Raw genomic sequence first — 19,210 nt, forward strand, 5'->3', positions numbered from 1 at the left:
GTAGTTACGAGTTTGTGAGGTTTTCTGAGGGCTTCTGCTCTCAGAAAACATTTTTCTTGACTTCCTCCACCTCACCATCTAAATCTTAACTTTATCACCTCGGATTCAAGCTGGAGACTTTGATATGGATGCTTTTCTCTTTGGTGAACTGTGTGCTATGCATTGCTCAGTACTCCAAGCATAACATATTAAGCGTTTGGCCATTTTCTGCTGTATTGTCAGGTGCTTTTTGCCTTTATAAATATTTTCCGATGTTAGACATAAACTTAACTATCATTAGGTTGAACCTGATTAAAAAAGAATAGTATTGAAAAAAATGGCTCTGTCTCTCTCATTCTAAGGTGCCATAGTTGTAGTCATGCTGCTATATAAGCTTAGGCCAAACAATGTCAGACAAAATTACTACTTTTTCCTCACTTTTGTCTTGTACTACTTTTAACTTGCATTATTTGCTGCTATTTCTGCTAAGTGCCATTTTATAGCCCAGTCAAGTAACTACTGTATGTTACCTTCAGTTATTATAAAATGTTGCATATATCAAACATAACTAAAGAAATTTGACTTTCCAATTTGATGCTTTGAAATTGGTCTCTATGTTTTTAAGAAGCTCCTGCTCTTTCCAACAGTCCTCCTTCAACATGTCATCACAACAGTGCTCCTCCATTCAACCATTTACAACTGTTCTTGCATTGCACCTAGATGTAATCTGTATGGAGAGCTCAGGAGATGAGCAGTTCCACCTGGTGTTTGCTAATTGCTGCTGCTAGTTTGAAGGAACTGAGTGGTGAGGTAGGGGGAAGGGTGTTCTGTGAGGCGGAAGACCAGCTTGGTAACTGCAGCTCCGAGGTGGAGCTGTGTGGAAAAGGTGAGAGCAAGCATTTTAAGCGAGAGCAAGTATTTTAAGCGAGAGCAAGTATTTTAAGCTGTCACAATAGATTTAAGGATTCTTCAAGCACATATAGACTCCAGGTATATTTTTGAAGAGGCAATGACATTATAACATGATATAAAGCTCAAAAAAGTTTATATAAAAGTTCACAGTTACATAACACCCCCATTGCCCCCTTTGAAATATAGATAATGAATATAGATAATGTGCTCTGACTCAGCACTTCGTATTTGGGATTATCCTGGTGTGTCAATCACTGACTCATCCCAACAGGAGTACTTTGATGTACATAAGAGCTTAGTGAGTTGACTATTAATTGAACATAACATTAGAGCCAATCACAGCCTCCAAGCTCCTCATCCCGTATCTACACAGCCGCAGTGAATGGCCTCATTTTAGCCTCTTGGGCGTGTTATTATAGCAAATGAGTTGGTTATCAACAAAACAGCGTAGTCTATGGAGCTCTGACTAATAAACAGTCCTAGAGTTGAATGTAAACACCTTATGTTGCTTTACAGAGAGTTATTTTGCTTAGATGTAGCATTTTTAAGATATTTGCTTGAAGATTGTAGAGTCTTATTTTCACATTATAGAAACTTTTATAAAAAAGGTTTCTTTAGCAGTGCTTGGTCAGTTTATTTTTCAGGTGGTTTAGTGTAACATATCCAATTTGTAACCAAAAAAGCTGACAGGAAGACTGTATCTAGTTATGCTCCCTTGTGCTGTAATTTCCGGTTACACTGGGCATTGCCTTGGTTCTTTAGGAAAACATTTTCTTTTTGAAGAATAATCATTTGAATAAATTAAAAATATACATTTTAATAAGGTGCGCTTAGAATAGGCCAATGAGACCTAAGGAAAAAGATAAAAAGGAGATTGTATATCTGAAAAATGATGACAGGAGGAGGGAGAATAATAAAGAGAAGAGAAAGAATAATTGAAGGAAGAAAGGACTTGTAACAGCAAGTTACAATTTATTTATTCACTTTTAATTGAAGTCACCAGAAAATGTAAAATGAAATTGGATGCTCTGGGCACCATGGTCTGAATGCAATGCCACACACAGGTATGATTTTTAGTGTGCTGTGCAAAACAATGAAAATATTACGTCTCATCTGGCTGCCTGTTATTCCACATAATGAAACTACCTATCCAATCAAGCATTTTTCTATGCAATCAGTTAGCTGCTCGAGGCATTTCAGAGTTTCTTTGAAGATTGAAAACAAAATTGACAAGCCGACTCAGTAATAAAAAGTCACACTATCCCCACACACTTTTATATAGTGTTGTTGTTTTTTTCTTACTAGTCAGAAATTCACCACATTTCAGACCTGTCCTCATTTCTTGACTGCAGGTTGTCTGTGTCATTCATTTAGACAAAATGTCTATGATCAAGACATTTGGCAAATATTTTTTACAATTTGCAGTTAACTGGTATAAAGTAAATCTGATCCTTTTTTACATGTGTATATCTGAATTTGTTATTTATGTAAATACTGGATTTAAAACAAATGTGGAGTTCGGTCATGGATAAGTAGCTTCACTTGCTACTTACAACCAGATGCTGAGAGACAATGTGAAGAAACTTATTAAAGTTTGATATGTTGTGTTTTCTCCAGACACTGCTATCCAGAGAACACAAACACTCAAGAACATGCTATACAAGACAAAGGATGTTCCTGATGAATTTTACCCAAACTAATGTGTCTACATGAATAAACTGCATAGCAAATTTACCTGATGACTACCTACATAGTATTTCTGTCTGTCCCAGGTTTGCTTGGACCAATCTGTAGCATGGGCCACTTTTATTGCCACCCCACACTGGCTCAGTAGAGACAGAGCAAATATTTATTTATTTTTAATTCCTTCATCTCCACTCTGATCATCCATACCTGTGCCTGAACTGGCATTTCATTCTTTCAAAATTAACTGAATGCGATTTCTGTTCTGGCTACATCCTTTGAGGAGAGTTTCTGGTGCTCTTCTCTTCTTCTTTTTTTTCTTCTTTTTTCTTTTTTTCTTCTTTTTTTCTCTTCTTTTGTGTTTTTTTTGTTTTCAGTTTTTCTTGCAGCTATTGTGTCCATCAGCAGCTTGAATGATTTATATGAAGATATATATACTGTCAGTTTAACATTTAACAAAGCAGTAAAGCCAACACGTCTTTATTGCATGGTTCTTCCATGTTATGGGTCAGTATCATTGTGAGTCCTTCTATTCTACCAGCTAATTTCCATTTCATAAATGGGCCAATCTTCTGATTCTTATCTGTTAGAAATGGAAATAACTGGTTCATAATTGGTCTTAAACACAATTCCATTCACTAATGTTCTTCCAATTTTTGAGGTTCTATTCGAGGCAAATTCATTCATCTTTGGTGTCTTTTAAGAAAGCCTGAAGGAAAACGTTGATGCCAAAGGAAACCCTCTTCTATTTTAAATGAATGATTTTTCTCTTTGTTCTTCATGTTTGGATATTTGTTTTCACCAAACAAGTTGTTTCGCTATTTTTTTCAATACTCATGTTTAGTTTTAAAGGAATCCATGGCTTCTTCCTGTCACAAGTTGATACAGCTCCAGGCAAGGCACTTAGAGTCTTTCCAACTCTTTTCGGTAAATAAATGGGCATGTGATTGGGTGAAAGTATCTATAATGTAAAGTGCTTTGAATGATCAGCATGACTGGGAAGATGATACATAAATTACTATTAGTGTTTAATTTTTTTTTCTTAGTCCAGCAACTCTGGCTCTGTTGGTGGAAATTAAATGAACACTATTTGGGTAAAAGTAAAGTAGGGTTTTTGAGGGACAGTAGAAAGAGAAGTGAATCTATCTGTGCGATGGGTGAAATTCTGTGACATATTGACATATCCTAGACAAGTTAATACTTGTAAGCTTTGGTTAATATTAAGTTTTCACACTAATCTGCAATGATAATTATCAGGTAGCCTTAAGTGCAATGCAGTAAACTTTATTAATGTGGCTACAAAACCTTGAGGCAGACAGACAACCTGACCTTGGTGTACTCACCCTGTAGCTGCTGGAGATATTGGTTGACAATGTCTACAAAGTTAAGAACCAAATCCTGCTGTTGTTCATTGACTTTTTTTTAATTTTCCAATAAAATATAATGATATCTTCCTGTTGCATTACCATGCATTCCACACAGCAAGGATGAAATCAATAAAACCTAGTTGATAAAAGAATGGTACCATTGTAAAGACAAGATTCATTTATTTTATTTTTCTCTTTCGTTTGCTATGATATTAGGAACACAATAGGTAACAGCGTTTTTGGTACAGCCTGCTCTCCAAAAATTGTCTGTGATTACAGCTTTTAGAAAGCGAAGAACCGAAAAATAAGAGCTCTGTCGGGCAAATTGAAATGATGTGAGACTCGACTCCTACAGTTGACTGTCTGTTTAAAATGGCTCACAACTCACTTTTCTTATTCTCACCTAAGGTTTTGTGCAGGGCCTCGCTGCATGCACGCTCAGTATGACAGATTGCTGCTTGTTATCAACTCATTGCAATCAGTTGTCCACTGTTGCCACATGCTGGTTCAGGAGGAGAGACTGCTGCAAAGTCAGTAACTTGATGTAATCAAATGGGTTTCCTAAGATAGAACACTTTTTTATCAGTTTGAATAAAAAACTGTAATTAACTGCGTTGCAGTCTGTGAATGAATGCAATTTAATTTAAAGCTGAATGAAAATTTGACTGATAAAGCATTTCTCTATATATATTTAATGTTTCACTTTTGCTGTGAAATGGTGCTGTACAAGTAAACAGAACTAAGTTGATTAAATTTAGATGTATTTTTTGAATGCAATTGTTACAGATACACAGATCACAAAAACCCTCATAAAAATTGCAGCTATGTCTTTATAGCAATTAAAGTTGACTGTACTGAGTTAATCTCCTACATTAAATATGGCTAATTTAGTGTAACAGTAAATGGGACTAAATAGTAAAGCCCTGTCTTAATAAAATTTCTGAAAGCCTCTGAGGTTTTGAGAGAACAAAACACTTCTTGAAGATCATGTTTGGTGTAAGGTGGCAAACTAAATGCAGACACTCAGACGAGAGCTGATGGTAGTAAGTTTAATGAGGCAAGAGCACAGCTTAAAAAGTAAGACCACAGGGGACCAGAAGGTATGTAATCCAGCACTGACTGACAGCCAATGAGGAGCTTACTCACTCAAATACTGGTGAGTTGATTATTGGATGGAGAACCGGTGGCTGATTAGTAACGAGCTGCAGCTGAGAGATGAGACCAAAGAGGCAGAGAGAGAGAGAAAAAGAGAGAATGGCAAAAGGGATGAGGGAGAACAGTGGAACTAGGAAAGTGAAACTGAAGCAAATAACTAACACAAGAAACTAAATAGGACATCTAAAATAATACTGAACTGAACAAGGTTGAGCAAATCCCAAAAAGGAGTAAACTGGATCGGGAAGATACTAAGTGAAAAACAAATCCAAAACTCAAGTACTGAACGAACTGAAAGAATAAACTAGGCTGGAGGGAAACAACAACACAAGCTGAAGTCTACAACCAGATGGGATATGACAGGTACACACCAGAAAGACACGCCACACTTTTCAGATTTTTATTTGTACAATCTTCACATTTGTGCACTTTATGTTGCTTTACTACAAAATAAAAATAAAATCCCCAGAAATGAAATTCTGGACTGTACTGTGACAAAATGAAAAGAAAAACTTAGCAATGGGAAAGAATGCTTTTGTGAAGCACTACACCAGCTGTTTTACACATATGTTGGAGCCACATTTGTCCATTTGGACATCCAAGCACCAGACAAAGTCACATGCTGGGCTATTGAGGCAAACTTGATCCCCTTCCAGTTCTTTGTCAGAATCCCTGCTTCTTTGTGAAATGCAATCCATCACATAGGGTCCGTTGCCTGGGGGCTCTCATCGTCTTTCCCAACCCATATGCCTACACATACTGCCAGTGCCACATCACTACTGCAAAGTGCATTTGGCATGCTTTAATGCAGCAGAACTGACTTATCATCCTGTCCTTCCCTTCTTCTTCCACCAAAAGGCTAAACACCCCCACTTTTTATTTATTTATTTTTTTGCCTGTTACTTTTTCCTGCTTCTCTCCTCCTATTATTCCTGCACTTTAGCGGCAGTTCCTGCTTCGGTGAACTGACCATACAGTACATGACTTGATCTGACCTGAAAGCTACAGGCTACAGCTATTATTGCAATATTAGAGACCAAGAGTGAGGAGATGGAGATAGGCGGGGGGGACGACTACGAAACAGCATGAGTCAGGCAATCCCAAGTATGGCGTAATTTCAACAACAATGCCGGAGCCGTCACCAGCCCCATACCCTCAGGTTCTGAGAGGACGGAGAGAAAGTGGGGTTTTGTGTGGGTGGGAGAAAGTGAGGGAGAGGAGGTTAGTCCCATCAGTCAAGAGGAGAAGGCGTGCATTTATGCGCTGCATCGTTTGATGTCCTCCCCGGTTTCTCTCCCCCCGAACCTCCAGAGTAGCTTTTCCAGAAGCCGGGGTGGGCAAATCAAAGCGACTTAGAGGACTCTCGTTTTGCGGGAGGAGTCGAGGTCGACTTAGTGTCTGGAAACCTAACAGTGTGCGCCACACTGGTCAGCGAAGCCTCGCCGGTCACTTCGCTGTGGATAAGTCACTCAGCGGGAGCCCCGCCGTTCTCCAAAGACGCGTCGCTCATCTGCGTCCCGCACCGGCTCATAAAGCTGCCCCACTGTCATGAATTATTCAGTCAGTTAATACAGGTGACTCCAGTGTCCCTCTTTTTTTTATTTAATTTTTTTTATTCTCGTTACTGAAGTCTTTGAGGGTGGCAGCAAAAGACAGAAACTAGCATTGTGCGCGCAGGAGGCGGGTATCCGTGTCAAAGATGCAGGTGGGTCGGTGCTGTGTGGCTTCCAGCGTTTGGTTTATGTGGCTGGTCTTACTTTTCTCAACTCAAAACATCGGGGCAACTGGAGTTGGAGGCACCCACCAAAGCATTCCCCCGTCCGTGTAAGTAGCCCAATGTACTTTTAAAAGCATTGCCAAAATATACTTAATTCCGGGTTGTTGTTTTTTTGCTTTGTTTTATATGGATTGCAGTTCTGTGAAGTTGCTGCCACATTTGGATTATTTGCTACATGTATTTAAACTATAATCAATAAAAAAAAAAAAAAGAAATTGTTGTAAGAAGTGTAATTTTATAAGAACGTGGCAATATGACATAGAGAGGAACTAACATAGTTTCTTGTACTTTTAAGACACTGCTTCTTTTGTTCATACTTTGCAGCAATATCTTTTTTAAAAAAAAAAAGTATTTCTTTTCTTTTTTTTTTTAACCATTCTTGCATGTGTGCGCACCTGTAGGGTGAAGCTCTGGGCCTCTGCATTTGGAGGGGAGATGAAGTCCATCTCTGCAAAGTACTCTGGCTCCCAGCTTCTGCAAAAGGTGAGCTGATTTGCCTCAGTTAACTGTCCAGGTGTACAAAAAAATATAATGTGGAGAGAAAAAAAGGTCTTCAGATGGGAGCAAGAGATCTTGTTCCAAACACACATACAAAGGTTCTCATATTTTTCTAAAATGCATTTTATGTTTAAAATAATAATAAAAAAAGACATGGATGGTCAGCTAGTTAATTTTAGTGTAATAGAGTTGGGTGTATTTAGAGTATTTAGAATTTTCATCATTTTTTCTATGCAAAGGTAAAAGTATGCAACACTCTTTCAGTAACAATATTTTTGAAAGGATAATTAACTCGCTTATGTCAGCGTGATCGACCAGCCTATGAGCAGAAATCATCCGAATTGTACAATTTCTGAGATTTTCACCTTTCGTATTTAAGGACCTGTCCTTTTTTAGCCACTTGAGAATGAGTAATGCATGTCAGCATTGTAGGCACAGATTTAAAAGCTTATTCAAAACATGTGCCATTTAAATAGATGTCAGCTTTAAAGCACTCTGGCTGATCCATTCAAATACACACACACACGCACGCCCACCCCCACACACGCATATTCGTGCACATTCACAAATTACAGTTCAAGAAAAGAGCAAATTTTATTGCTATCCAGCAGAGTGTTTCCTTCGTTTCCATCCCCATTCCTCTTATCTACCTTTTTATACCTCTTTGCAGTCTTTTCTCATTGCTTTTCCACTCTGTTTGGTGACATTAATGCAGGATTTGAGTGTGATGAAATGCAAATTTGCCTAATGGAGGGTCAGTTGATGAAGCTTGAGTTAAAACTGGCTAATGGATGAAAGGGCAAAATGAAACCAACCTCTGAGTGGGCATGCAAAGACTCAGAGCCAAGGGTTCAGAGTGTTGGTGACGGCAAGGAGCATCTCAAGAGGTTTGACTTGATGCATCGACTGAACCTGCATCTGTCACTTGCATTTGCCCTGCACACAGGCTCAAGATCCCACTATTCTTTTTATTGTCTTGAGGATACAGTGCATATTCACAAGCACAGTCACCCACATGCATGAGCATCATGAAGTGATAAGCAGATGAGTGGTGTTATCTTTTTGACAAGAGAAAAAAAAAAGTCAGTTCACCCCTCTCATCTTTCCCTGCCTCCCAAAAGGAGATAACCCTCCCACAGAGTGACAACCTTCTTATGAAATGCAAATTAGGACCAGGGGGTTAATGAGTGAAGAAAGGCAGAGGGCTACTTTGTCAGTAAAGTGCATCTTTGGCAGCAAAATTGTAGTGGTACAAATGTGCAGTTCTTCACATGTGCAAGTTGCATAAATCCATGCATACATTTGAAAATACTTTCCGGCTTCCTGTGTGTTGATGTTAGTCTGGTGTAGTGCACGAGGAGGAGCTACAGCTGACCTAAGGCTACAAATGCTTTTAAACAGGCGGGCAGTCTGAGAGACATGATCTGTGTGTACTTGGAGAGGAGGCTGGTCTCGAAAAGAAAAGACTTGTGTGTGTGTGTGTGTGTGTTCTGAAAGTGTGCGCAGGTTTCCCCTGGGCACAGGACAGATGGACTCGGTCTCTCTTCAGTTATCTTTCTGACCCTGGCGTAACTAAACTCCCATGGAAGTAGCACTTCATCTGCATAAGTTTCACACACACACACGCACACACACCATGTGTCGTCAAGTCTTTCTCTTACTTTGTCTAAGACTTTTTTCCTTGTCAAATGTTTCTGAAAACAAGACAGACTTTTTAATAGGAACTGATTTAAAACATCAAATGTCTTTTTAATCAGATTATGCATCTCACAAGTTGTGATTGAACCTATAATGTAAAGATGGACTATTTCTCAAGTTTCTTTTAAGTTAATACATGCAAAGATACAAAAAAAAAGTAATGGTTTAAACACCTGTAAAAATTTCCATTATACTGTTAGTATTTCTAATAAGATACCAGAGAAAGAGGAAGAGTGACAAGAATTTTCTCATAAAATAGAATTGTGCAGCGCTGCCCCTCCCCAGCTGGTTCTGAACAGTGGTGGTCAACTAATTGAAAGAAAGGATGTCATGGTTTTTCTTAGAATATAAGAAAGAATAGAAACAGGTTTTATTGTCCCGCACAGGGGAAATTCAGGTGTCGCAGCAGCATCAAGTATAAAGGTTCTTTAACACTTTTGTTTTGAACACAAGAGTGTGAAAAACTTTTGTGATTATAAACTTTTAAAAAAATATATTTCTCATAAAAAAAATAGTCGTACTTAGGTAAACTTTGAGTTGGCTGGCTACATGAGCAAATAGAACAACTAATTTACTGTGTATTTCTATGAGGAGTGCAAGAGGTCCAAGGTTCAAATCCTGGTTTTACCCTCATTCTGTCAAACTGTTGGCTCCTTATGTCATAATCTGGCTCACAGATTATGACAAAAAAAGGGTAAAGCACCCACACATGAATATGTATTCTTTAAAAAAAAAAAGCTTTATTTGTAGGAGTCAGTGAATAAATATGTTAAATTAACTCTCACTAAAACAAAGTGAACCAACGAACCAACCAAGCCAGGACAAGCCAACCCAAACCCAGTCAGGAGGACAGTCATGACAAGAGAGGGGAGGGATAGGTCCACTACCCCCCTGATAAGGCACAGCAGTTTTCATATGGGGATGAAACACCTTGATAGGTATTTTTCCTTTCGAACCTATATAAAATAAAGAACCACAGACAACGTATTATGAATTTTATAGCCAAGCTTTTGCAAAAGGAGAAAACACAGAGAACTGCTCCTCTGACCAGTTCACCGTGTGTTCTGAAACTCTGCAGTAGAGCTTGTCTTTTTATTAACACAAAACAAAAGCAAAGGGGGCTGGTGCTGATAAGATTAGGAGCCCCCGAAACGAACACAATCAAACACAGTTTTACGACTAAGGAATTTCTACCTAGGGGACAGTCAGGAAAAACAACAAAGGTCGTAAAACTTCTGATACAATCAACTAGCAACCCAGTTCCTAGGTGTGATAACTAATCAAAGGTCTGAGAAACACATTGTTAACTGTTTCACATGAAGATAAACAGACAGTAGTGACTTCCAGGTCAGTTCATACACACATAAGGAAGAGAATCACTTTAAAAGAAAATCACAATGTTCTTTAGACTGAATGTAATCTAAAGGAATAATAAAATGATAATACCAAAAAATCTCTAACACACCTACTCATGTGTTTCCAAATAATATACCTGCTTCACTCCAACCAATGGATTCACTGCTGCAGCAGCTCAATGGTCACCTGTTAGGGTTGTAACAATGAGTAAAACGGCAATATCCTACATTTGCATAGTTTTAAGTGTTATGTCCTGACAGGATAAGCAAGTGGGGTTGGTTGCCTTGTATTGCCAGAGGCAGATATTGCTTATGGGGAAAAAAAGGGACATTCCCCCTGTTGCACAGTAAATTGTGTTAAATGTATGACACAACAGGTCAGGTTTAGGCAGCAGATTGAAGACCACTACATACCAGTATCAAACAGTAGGAGTTTTATATGTATATATATACATATAAATATAAATATATAATATATATATATATATATATATATATATATATATATATATATATATATATATATATATATATATATATATATATATAAATACTACTGACACACTCCTAATGGTCCCTATACATAATCAGAAACATACCCTCTGCCCTTTATAAATAGCTTTCTGCAATATAAATATATAAATATTGTGACTTACGAAACAAAAGTGGGTATTAAAAGAACCTTTATCTGTTTGGTGAAAAAGAACTTTATAGATGACTAAAGTTAATATTTTCTTTGCCTTCACAAATAGAGTAAAAGTTTAATGAATCGGAAATTCTGTTTAAAGAATCAGTATTCAGCGTTGACTAATCCAATTTAGGTTTTATTATTCCAAGTATTTTTGATTTAGAACTCCAGATTCTCAAATGTGGTCCAGAATTTTAGGAAAACAGTGAAGTACTAATTTAGCGACAACTTGGAAGCTTTAAATCTGATACCGGCTTCAGAGTCATTAGCCAACCGTGTTATTTTGTTACAGCGCTTAATAGTACAAAACACAAGGGAGATAACAATCCTTATTTTGGAAGGAATTAACTGGTAAACAATCTAACAGCTCTTGGTTCCTCAAAGTCAAAAAGCCCAACGTATTCCCCAGACTACAACCTTTATTTGCTGAAAACACAGAAGCAGACCAGAGCGGGTGGATTAAACCTCTGGACACATCAGCTGCAAAATGCAGGGTGCAGATCAACAATCAGGTGTCTATTGCTATTGTTTTCAAAATCAAACTAACAGCAAATTTGATTATTTTATGCTACTTATAATGTTTTTGTAACTACATGGATACTTTGAGGCTGGGGTATTTTTTCCCCTAAAGATTAACTGTGAGAATCTTATACCAAACCATTCTTGGTCTGAATTATGTAAAAATCTGTTGACTATTGTTGTTCTCCCTGTTTCATTTTGTTCCAAGATCAAATGCAACAAATTCAATGTGAGTCTTCCTTTGTGTTGATGCTGCATTCATTTGATGCTTGACTTCCAGTTTAATTATCTTTAATAAGACTTACTCCTAAAAAGAACAAAAGGACTTGTTAATTAAAATTGCCAACACAAAACCATGCAATAAACATCTTAATTATTTTTAATTGAGGTGCAGTTCTAATCGAATACATTAAAAGCTTAAACTGATATCTCTCCAAACAAATTATATAGAGCTTTCAATCTTTTAAGAACGGAAACAGGTTTTTGAATGACATTTAAATATCTAAATGAAATGGCTGCATAATTATTAGAGCTTAAAATGTTTTTTTTATATTCAGAAAAGATTAATAAAGTGAGTTTTAAATATTTCATGATTTTTAAACATTAGTTACCTCTACTCATCTGTCTGGATCTGTGGTCCCTTTTTCAAAACGTGGCATATTTCCTACATCCATTGGAAGCGGCTCTTGTTTCAAGGTTATTTCAGTCAGGGCTGCTTTGTTTGTGGGTGTGTGTGTGTGTGCGTGTTAGGGCATGTATGTCATCTCCTGTTAAAAAAAAAAGACTAAATAAATAAAATCATGATCAATAACAACTTAAACTTGCAATAAGAATCCAGTATTGGCATTTGCTTTATGTATTCACACATTCATATGAAGAAAAAGAGGGTTCAGCTTGGGACACATTAAAAATCTACCACCGACAAAATGAATGAGCTTTGAGGTTTCTCCCTTTTCACTGTCGTGTTTAAATCTTTAATTTCATGTATCATTGAACAACCTGTCCAGACGAGCCAGCCTGGTGGAAACGACTTGGTCGGTGTGTGTTCATTGTTGGTTGGACGAGTATTTCCTCCCAAATGATGTTACGGTTTTGCAGGAATCACAGGAGAAAGATGTTTTTCTACACTGAAATAACTTCAAACCTCTTGGTAATGGAAGATACAAGAAAAATGATCAGTCAGTGAGGCTGCGGCTATCCGTGCGTGTCTGCTTTCCTATTTTTTTAAAAGCAGCAGTTGCATCTAAGGGTGAGAAATAGGTGACAGGCAATGTGTGCGGGTGCGCTGAAATGTGCATGTTAAGTTTGCATACCTACTTAAAGGAAGCTCAATTACACACACACACACACACACGCCCACCCCCGCACACTAACTCACCCCTACAGACTCATATCTACAGAGCTTAAGAGCAGAGGATGGTAGGAAGGTGTAATGATGTGTGACAAGACTATGTTGGAATCGATTTGCGTTGGCAGAGAAGGGGTGTGTGTGTGTGGGGGTGTGTTTGGGGGTGCTGGAGGAACCACACAATTTTCTTTTACAACCCAAGAGCTTTGTGCCGCAATCCACTGACATATCTGCTGTCAATACTCTTAAAGAGAAGTTGTAACTGAGAATAGTGAATCCTCAAAGAGACGGGGATGAAAAATACACTATTGACAAACTAATCCAGTGAAATCAAAAGACTGAAAAGTGATGCGCAATAAACAAATTTATGGGGTTTGTATAAAAATGATTTGCATAATCTCTAACTTAGATATTTTTAATTGCAAAACAGAATTACACAATAAAATAAACATTCAATAATGCTGAAAAAAATTCTTCAAATTATAGTGCTTAATGGGTGGATTACATGCTGATAAAGTATCGTGATGTCATTTCTAAGAGAAATCATGCTGTTCTGTGCTTCAGTACCAATTCATAAGTTATTTTTGTCCTTGTCTTTTAAGTACCAATAGTTCACACTACTGCTTTACCTAGTTTATTTTTTCTTTTTTATCCAATACAATGTTTTTTTTAGTTTGGCTAAACGGTCTCAGACTGAGAGTACTTCATATCTAAGGTATAGTTTAATATTTTCTTGTTGGCAAAATTGAAGAAATGGATCAAAGTCAGTTTAAAAATCTTTATAAAAGGTTGTTTCATTTTATTAAATAAAACAGTGTGATGGAAATTAAATAAATTATTATTTGTTCCCATATCACCTACTTATATGTATGAATCCATGTTCATCTTCACCTATCTTAATCAAGCAATCAAATTATGAAAACCGTTTATGTGGTTTTGTACACAGGAATAACATGAATATTCTCAAAATTGGGTGTACATATATATATATATATATATTACCATGACTGTTCATATTGAACAAAGCAGCCCAAAGTTATTGAAAATTTTCAAATAAGAAGTTTGTTTTAGGAATCGTATTAGGCACTTCTTAAAAATAAAATGCAGATAAAAGAAATTCTAACTTTTTTGTAGATTCTATCAAAATTGGCATGTCAGAAATAATCATAATCCAGAAATATATTCTTAATTGGCATTACAGCACTCAAACCCTTCTTATAATTGCTGGCCAGCTTTCTACACGTTTCCACTGGTAATCTCATGATTAAATCTTGTTGAGCCTCCTTGGTCTTTAGCTCCCTCCACAGTAAGTGTACTTGGTTAGAGTTAATATTACCTCCAGTTAGATGAAATAGCAAAACATGTCATAATTTGGACCTTAATTGTATGTTTCCCAGAGTTATACAATCTTTATCTTTGAACTAATAAAAAAGTTGTAGCAGTAATTTACTTAATGGCTCCAAATTACCTTTTTTACCCAATGAAAAGTTTTATGCAAGTGTGTTTCTGTCATACTGCTGAAGGAAGTATTTGTGATCGTTCCAGTTTGCTGCCAAAGGTGGGTGACGGCTGAAACGTTCCAGCGTAGCAGTGTGTCAGTGAGCAGGAGACAGCAGCAGATTAGATTTAGCTTTGGGAAAATTGAATAGCTGTCGGGTTTCGTTCAGCATGGCTGGCAACGAGTTGAGCGAGGAGGGCGTGTAAGGGAGTGTGCTGATGGCTGCTCTCTAACCTCCCCTCATCCTCTTAGCTCTCCGGTTTCCCTCCTCCTCTTCCCTGCCTGTTGTTTACTTATTGAGGAAAGTATGATTGAGCTCAATTTGATCCTTTCCCAGCTTGTGGAATGAGAGAATCTGGAAAGATGTGTTGATGTGTGAGCCGCATCTGAAAGAATGAGGAGAGATAAAAGTGAGACGGTCTTGTTACAGAGTTAATTACAGTGTTAGTAGTCAGGAGAGCAGCAGGTTGCTCTTCTTTCATGTTCTAGCTGGCCAGTTTTGGCCAACACAGACACCCACTCATAGTGTAATTAGTGCTTTGTTGCTGAGGAAAGCTGGAATAAAGAGTCAAACACATTGCCTTTACTACAGAGAGCTTGGTGGCAGGCCCTATGCTCCCGGATTAAATAACTTTAGTCTCTAAAGAGCTGAAATGCTGACAGAGTTTTGTGTGGGATTTGACAGTCAGTAAATTTTGATAACTTCTTTAATTTGTCTCCTGCCTTGCTGAACTAAGTTGATTTAGGACAATGAGTGCTGAACTTGTGTTTACAAGGAAGATTTTCATTTCACTTCCAAAAATATCTACAAAGATGTATCTAGCATTGGAACGAAGCTTACACATAGCCAAACACTTCTTTTACTCTGCTAAGATGATAAATCTAAGCGCTGCAGTTAAATATCTGCTATCATCTGTCTTTGGCTGCTCATTTCTGGATCTGCCTCTGCTGCTACTGGACTGTAGCTAGAGAATTTCACACACACTCACACACACACTGTCGCAAATTTCTATAATTATGACAGATCTTTCACATGGTATGCTTTGGATTTTACTCCAAACATTCTCCAGACGCTAAAAGGGGCGGGATGAAAGCCATTAAGCACATTAATGTGTGCAGCATTGTGTGAAGGACTGTCTGTGACTTGCTGCTGTCCACATCAATCATCCAGCCACTTGTCTGAATCCAGCCTCTGTGCTGTAGGCAAATATTTTACTAATGAAGAGATGCATTATAAGGAGATAAATAACATCAGACCTCATTACAGCAGCTCCGTCAATCACAAATTTCACCTTGTATGTCATAGATTCTGCATGTTGCTATCAAAAAGTGGCCATACCACTTGAACTTTTTTTTACAACTTTAAAGTTACAAACACAGACTTAAATGTAGTTTAATTAGATTTTATGCAATAGACCAACACTGAGTGCATAATTGTCAAAAGGAAGGAAAGTTCTAGATGATTTAGAAATGTTTTACAAGGGTATAAGCTTAAACTGGGCTTCACATTTGTGTCTTTTTTTACTTTGATACACTTCAATAAAATCTAGTGCAGTCAGTTGGCTTCAGTTGACCCTATGATTAAGTCTTCTTGTTTGTAATGTACTCACACTGTAAATATAGCTGTTTAATGAAGGCCTGTGAAGTTTGTTACAAAACATTAGTGAAAAGAAACACTGTTAAAGTTGCAACTAATTCCATAGCTTAATTATAAAAATGTCTTGTGTTGTATTTATTCACTTGCTATATAAATATAATGTTAAGGTAAACTACAATAACAGCTGTTGAAATGTATGCAGAACTTTATAAGCAAGTAAAGTCGTACAGCTGAGACTCCAGTCCTGTAATTCAGGGTAAAGAGATCTTCAAAAGCATCGGATTGTTCAGTCACAGCACTACTCTGCAATCCAAACCCCAGATTAATGGAAGATAATAATGAATACAATATGTTAGATTAACCTTTCTTTTAGCACGAAGAAAGTCCGATGTAAATTATTTTATTCTCTGTTTTATTATTTTATTCTTCTAGATGCTGTTAGTTAGCATAGCGTACAGCACTGCTCAGGATCACCTGAAGCCTCTAGTATAAAAGAGTATGCAGCTTTCACACTAATAATTGCCGTAGGGACAAATTTTGAAAAGTGTAGCACACCAAAAAATTCACATATATAAAACTGTGCGCACGCACACACACACCCGCCTGCACACTTTTCTTTTGTACAAGCTAATTTGTGTGAGCTAAAGTGCAGCCGCTGATCCTCCAAGGACTGCATGTAAAGCAATGTAAATATCTGCAAGGCCTCCACCACATGTCCGAATAACCAAGGCAACCGTCCCTGCTTGTAGTTGTACAAGTAGTTCTAATAATAATACTTACATATTTTATTTAAAAGGCGGCTTTCTGGGCACTCAAGGTAACTTCACAACAAATAAAAACAATAAATTTTTCAGAAATCATTCCAAATTGAAAGAGTGCTGATTAATCAAGTGTTCACTTGTTTGAACAGCAGAGCGTTCGTTCAGCCGGAATGAAATACAGCGCGCCTGAGAGTCCTTTGTGGTGAGTGGGGGATGTGGGAGCTTGTTCCAAATGGAGGAATCATGTGCTGAAACAGGCCAACTACATTTAGTAGGCACTTTTGTGCACAAGTTGTGCATTTACAGAATGGAGATTCTTTCTAGTCACAAAGGCACATTCACAGAGCTGGCATATGGCTCTGCATGGAGCTGCAGGATGATCACTCTGGGCAATGAGAAGGCTAATAAACCATCATCGACGTGTCGCAGCAGATCAATATGATCTGTGAATACAAGTCCCCTCTGAATCCTTCCATTGGAAATGTCTTCCAGCAGTGCCAAAGCTGACATTGTTCCACTTTTACGCACATGCTTGTGCAGCTACTGAGATACAGCTTTTACACATGAAAAATCATCCATCCTGACATATTTTGTAGTTAATTTGCTGATCTGACCTTGATTTCTTTTTCAATGAGAATATTTGTGCCCTACAGATAACATGCATTTCATGTGCAATTACTATAACAAATGTACATTTGAGTGAGGTTTTCCTATCATTTTATTTATATATTTCTGCATGTCTGAATGTCACCATTTTCTCAGAAATTTGTGATTTTTACATTTCTTTTAGCAACCAAAAACTTGTTCCTAGCTTTACTGTGGCCCATTTTAATTAAATGTTCTATTATGCTGTTCTGTCTTTTATTCAAATAGTTACTCACTGGAACTGACAAAACGTTGCATGACACAGTATATCTCAAGTTACCTTTATCTCTGCATCTGCCCTGTTAACTCACACACACATACACACGCACTTCTCAGACTGCAATTTTGCTGCCAACACTAGCTCAGCAGGACAGCAGTGGCCCCACCTTTTGACCTTCACCAGCATTTGGCTCATTGTCTCAGAAACACAAACCTGAATACAGGATGATGTAGCTAAAAAGATGTACACAGTTTTTGATCAAGAAATGCTCCCTGAAAACATTTGAACAACAAAGTAAACATTTAATATGTTTGCTTCCACCTCTTTTTGCTTTTCTGACCGCTAAACAAATTTTCTTATTGCCTAGCACCCTGCTTTGGCCAGTGTACTGATGAGCCTGAAGTATTGCTGAGCAGTGACAAACAGACAAACGATCACTTACATACAGAGGAGCCATATTGGTCGATGTTGAGCATTATTGATGAAATGGTATCATTTTACATGTGCTGTAACAGTATCGCATAAACCCCCATAATAACATTTCATTCAGTAGCATTGTTATCACTTATGTTAAGCCGGGCGACTTATGCATTGGGAGAACTGGCTTCACCCTGAAAAATCACTGATTTCTTGAAAAAGTTGGTAGAGACCAGGCTAAATTTCGTCCACATCATATTTGGTGTTTTCCTAATGTGACCCAAACATGAATTGAGATGTAGAAAAAGGTGACAAGAAAACTTTTAGGAAAAAATTGTGAACTGGTGATCTGTGGAGCAGCCAGAGAATCGTCTGGATGAGAACAGAGTTTAAGAGGCTCAGGAGGGTTACTTAAAGATTTACTATTTTTTGTAGCAACCTTCCTTGTAGCAGGAAGGTTACTGACACAGAATGCTGAGGATCAGAGTGGCTGAATGAGGCAGATGAGAAGGATGTGGTGGTGAGTAGTAGATCTGCTTTCTCTTTCAGGTTACCTAATCTCAAGAAGATGCAATCTTTATTCTTCTTTACAAATTGTAGCTTTTTAAGTTAGATTAGGTTAGGTGGTACATTTTTAATCCAGAAGATTAGTGCTTTTCTTGTGGCTACACAGCTGTTCAATCAAAATCCTTATACATTCTTATAAATTTGTATTGTATAATCTAGATTATTTTTTATATGTTAACTTGCAGTGACTAACAATAAATTTAAGCTTCTACTTGAGGCCCGAAGTAGTCAGAGAACAGTTCTGAAATTTTCAAGTAAAAATAAGTTTGGACAACTCTCTTAAATTCCCTTAGTAAATTTTGCCTTTTGTTTATGTAGAGCCACCATAATGTTTTAAAAAACAGAACTTCTTAAACCTGATTTTTCCTTTGGGAGGGAAAAATCAGCATTTGGTTCATGTATTCTAATGATTTCTGAATGTATATCTCTGATATAAATAGCTACAGTTAAAGACCTTCAGGAGTTTCTCTACATTTGACCATAGGTGGTGGGTTCATGGCATGTGAGGATAGTGAAATATTGCTGT

At 37.5% G+C, this 19,210-nt stretch overlaps 1 protein-coding gene across 3 annotated transcripts in view; it reads left to right on the forward strand.

Moving 5' to 3' along the window:
* The first annotated feature begins 4,899 nt into the window (after positions 1–4,899).
* Positions 4,900–19,210, forward strand: part of cacna2d3a (calcium channel, voltage-dependent, alpha 2/delta subunit 3a) — a 114,986-nt gene continuing 100,675 nt past the window's right edge. For 2 of the 3 annotated variants that reach the window (XM_032575466.1, XM_032575480.1), the window contains exons 1-2: positions 4,901–6,920; positions 7,275–7,356. In XM_032575466.1, coding sequence (XP_032431357.1) covers positions 6,796–6,920; positions 7,275–7,356 — 207 coding nt within the window. In that variant the 5' untranslated portion in view covers positions 4,901–6,795. Of the gene's footprint in view, positions 6,921–7,274; positions 7,357–19,210 lie in introns of all 3 variants that reach the window. The other variant, XM_032575473.1, reaches the window with a different exon arrangement.

Source organism: Xiphophorus hellerii, chromosome 1 (assembly GCF_003331165.1).
Source record: "Xiphophorus hellerii strain 12219 chromosome 1, Xiphophorus_hellerii-4.1, whole genome shotgun sequence".
NCBI lineage: Eukaryota > Metazoa > Chordata > Actinopteri > Cyprinodontiformes > Poeciliidae > Xiphophorus > Xiphophorus hellerii.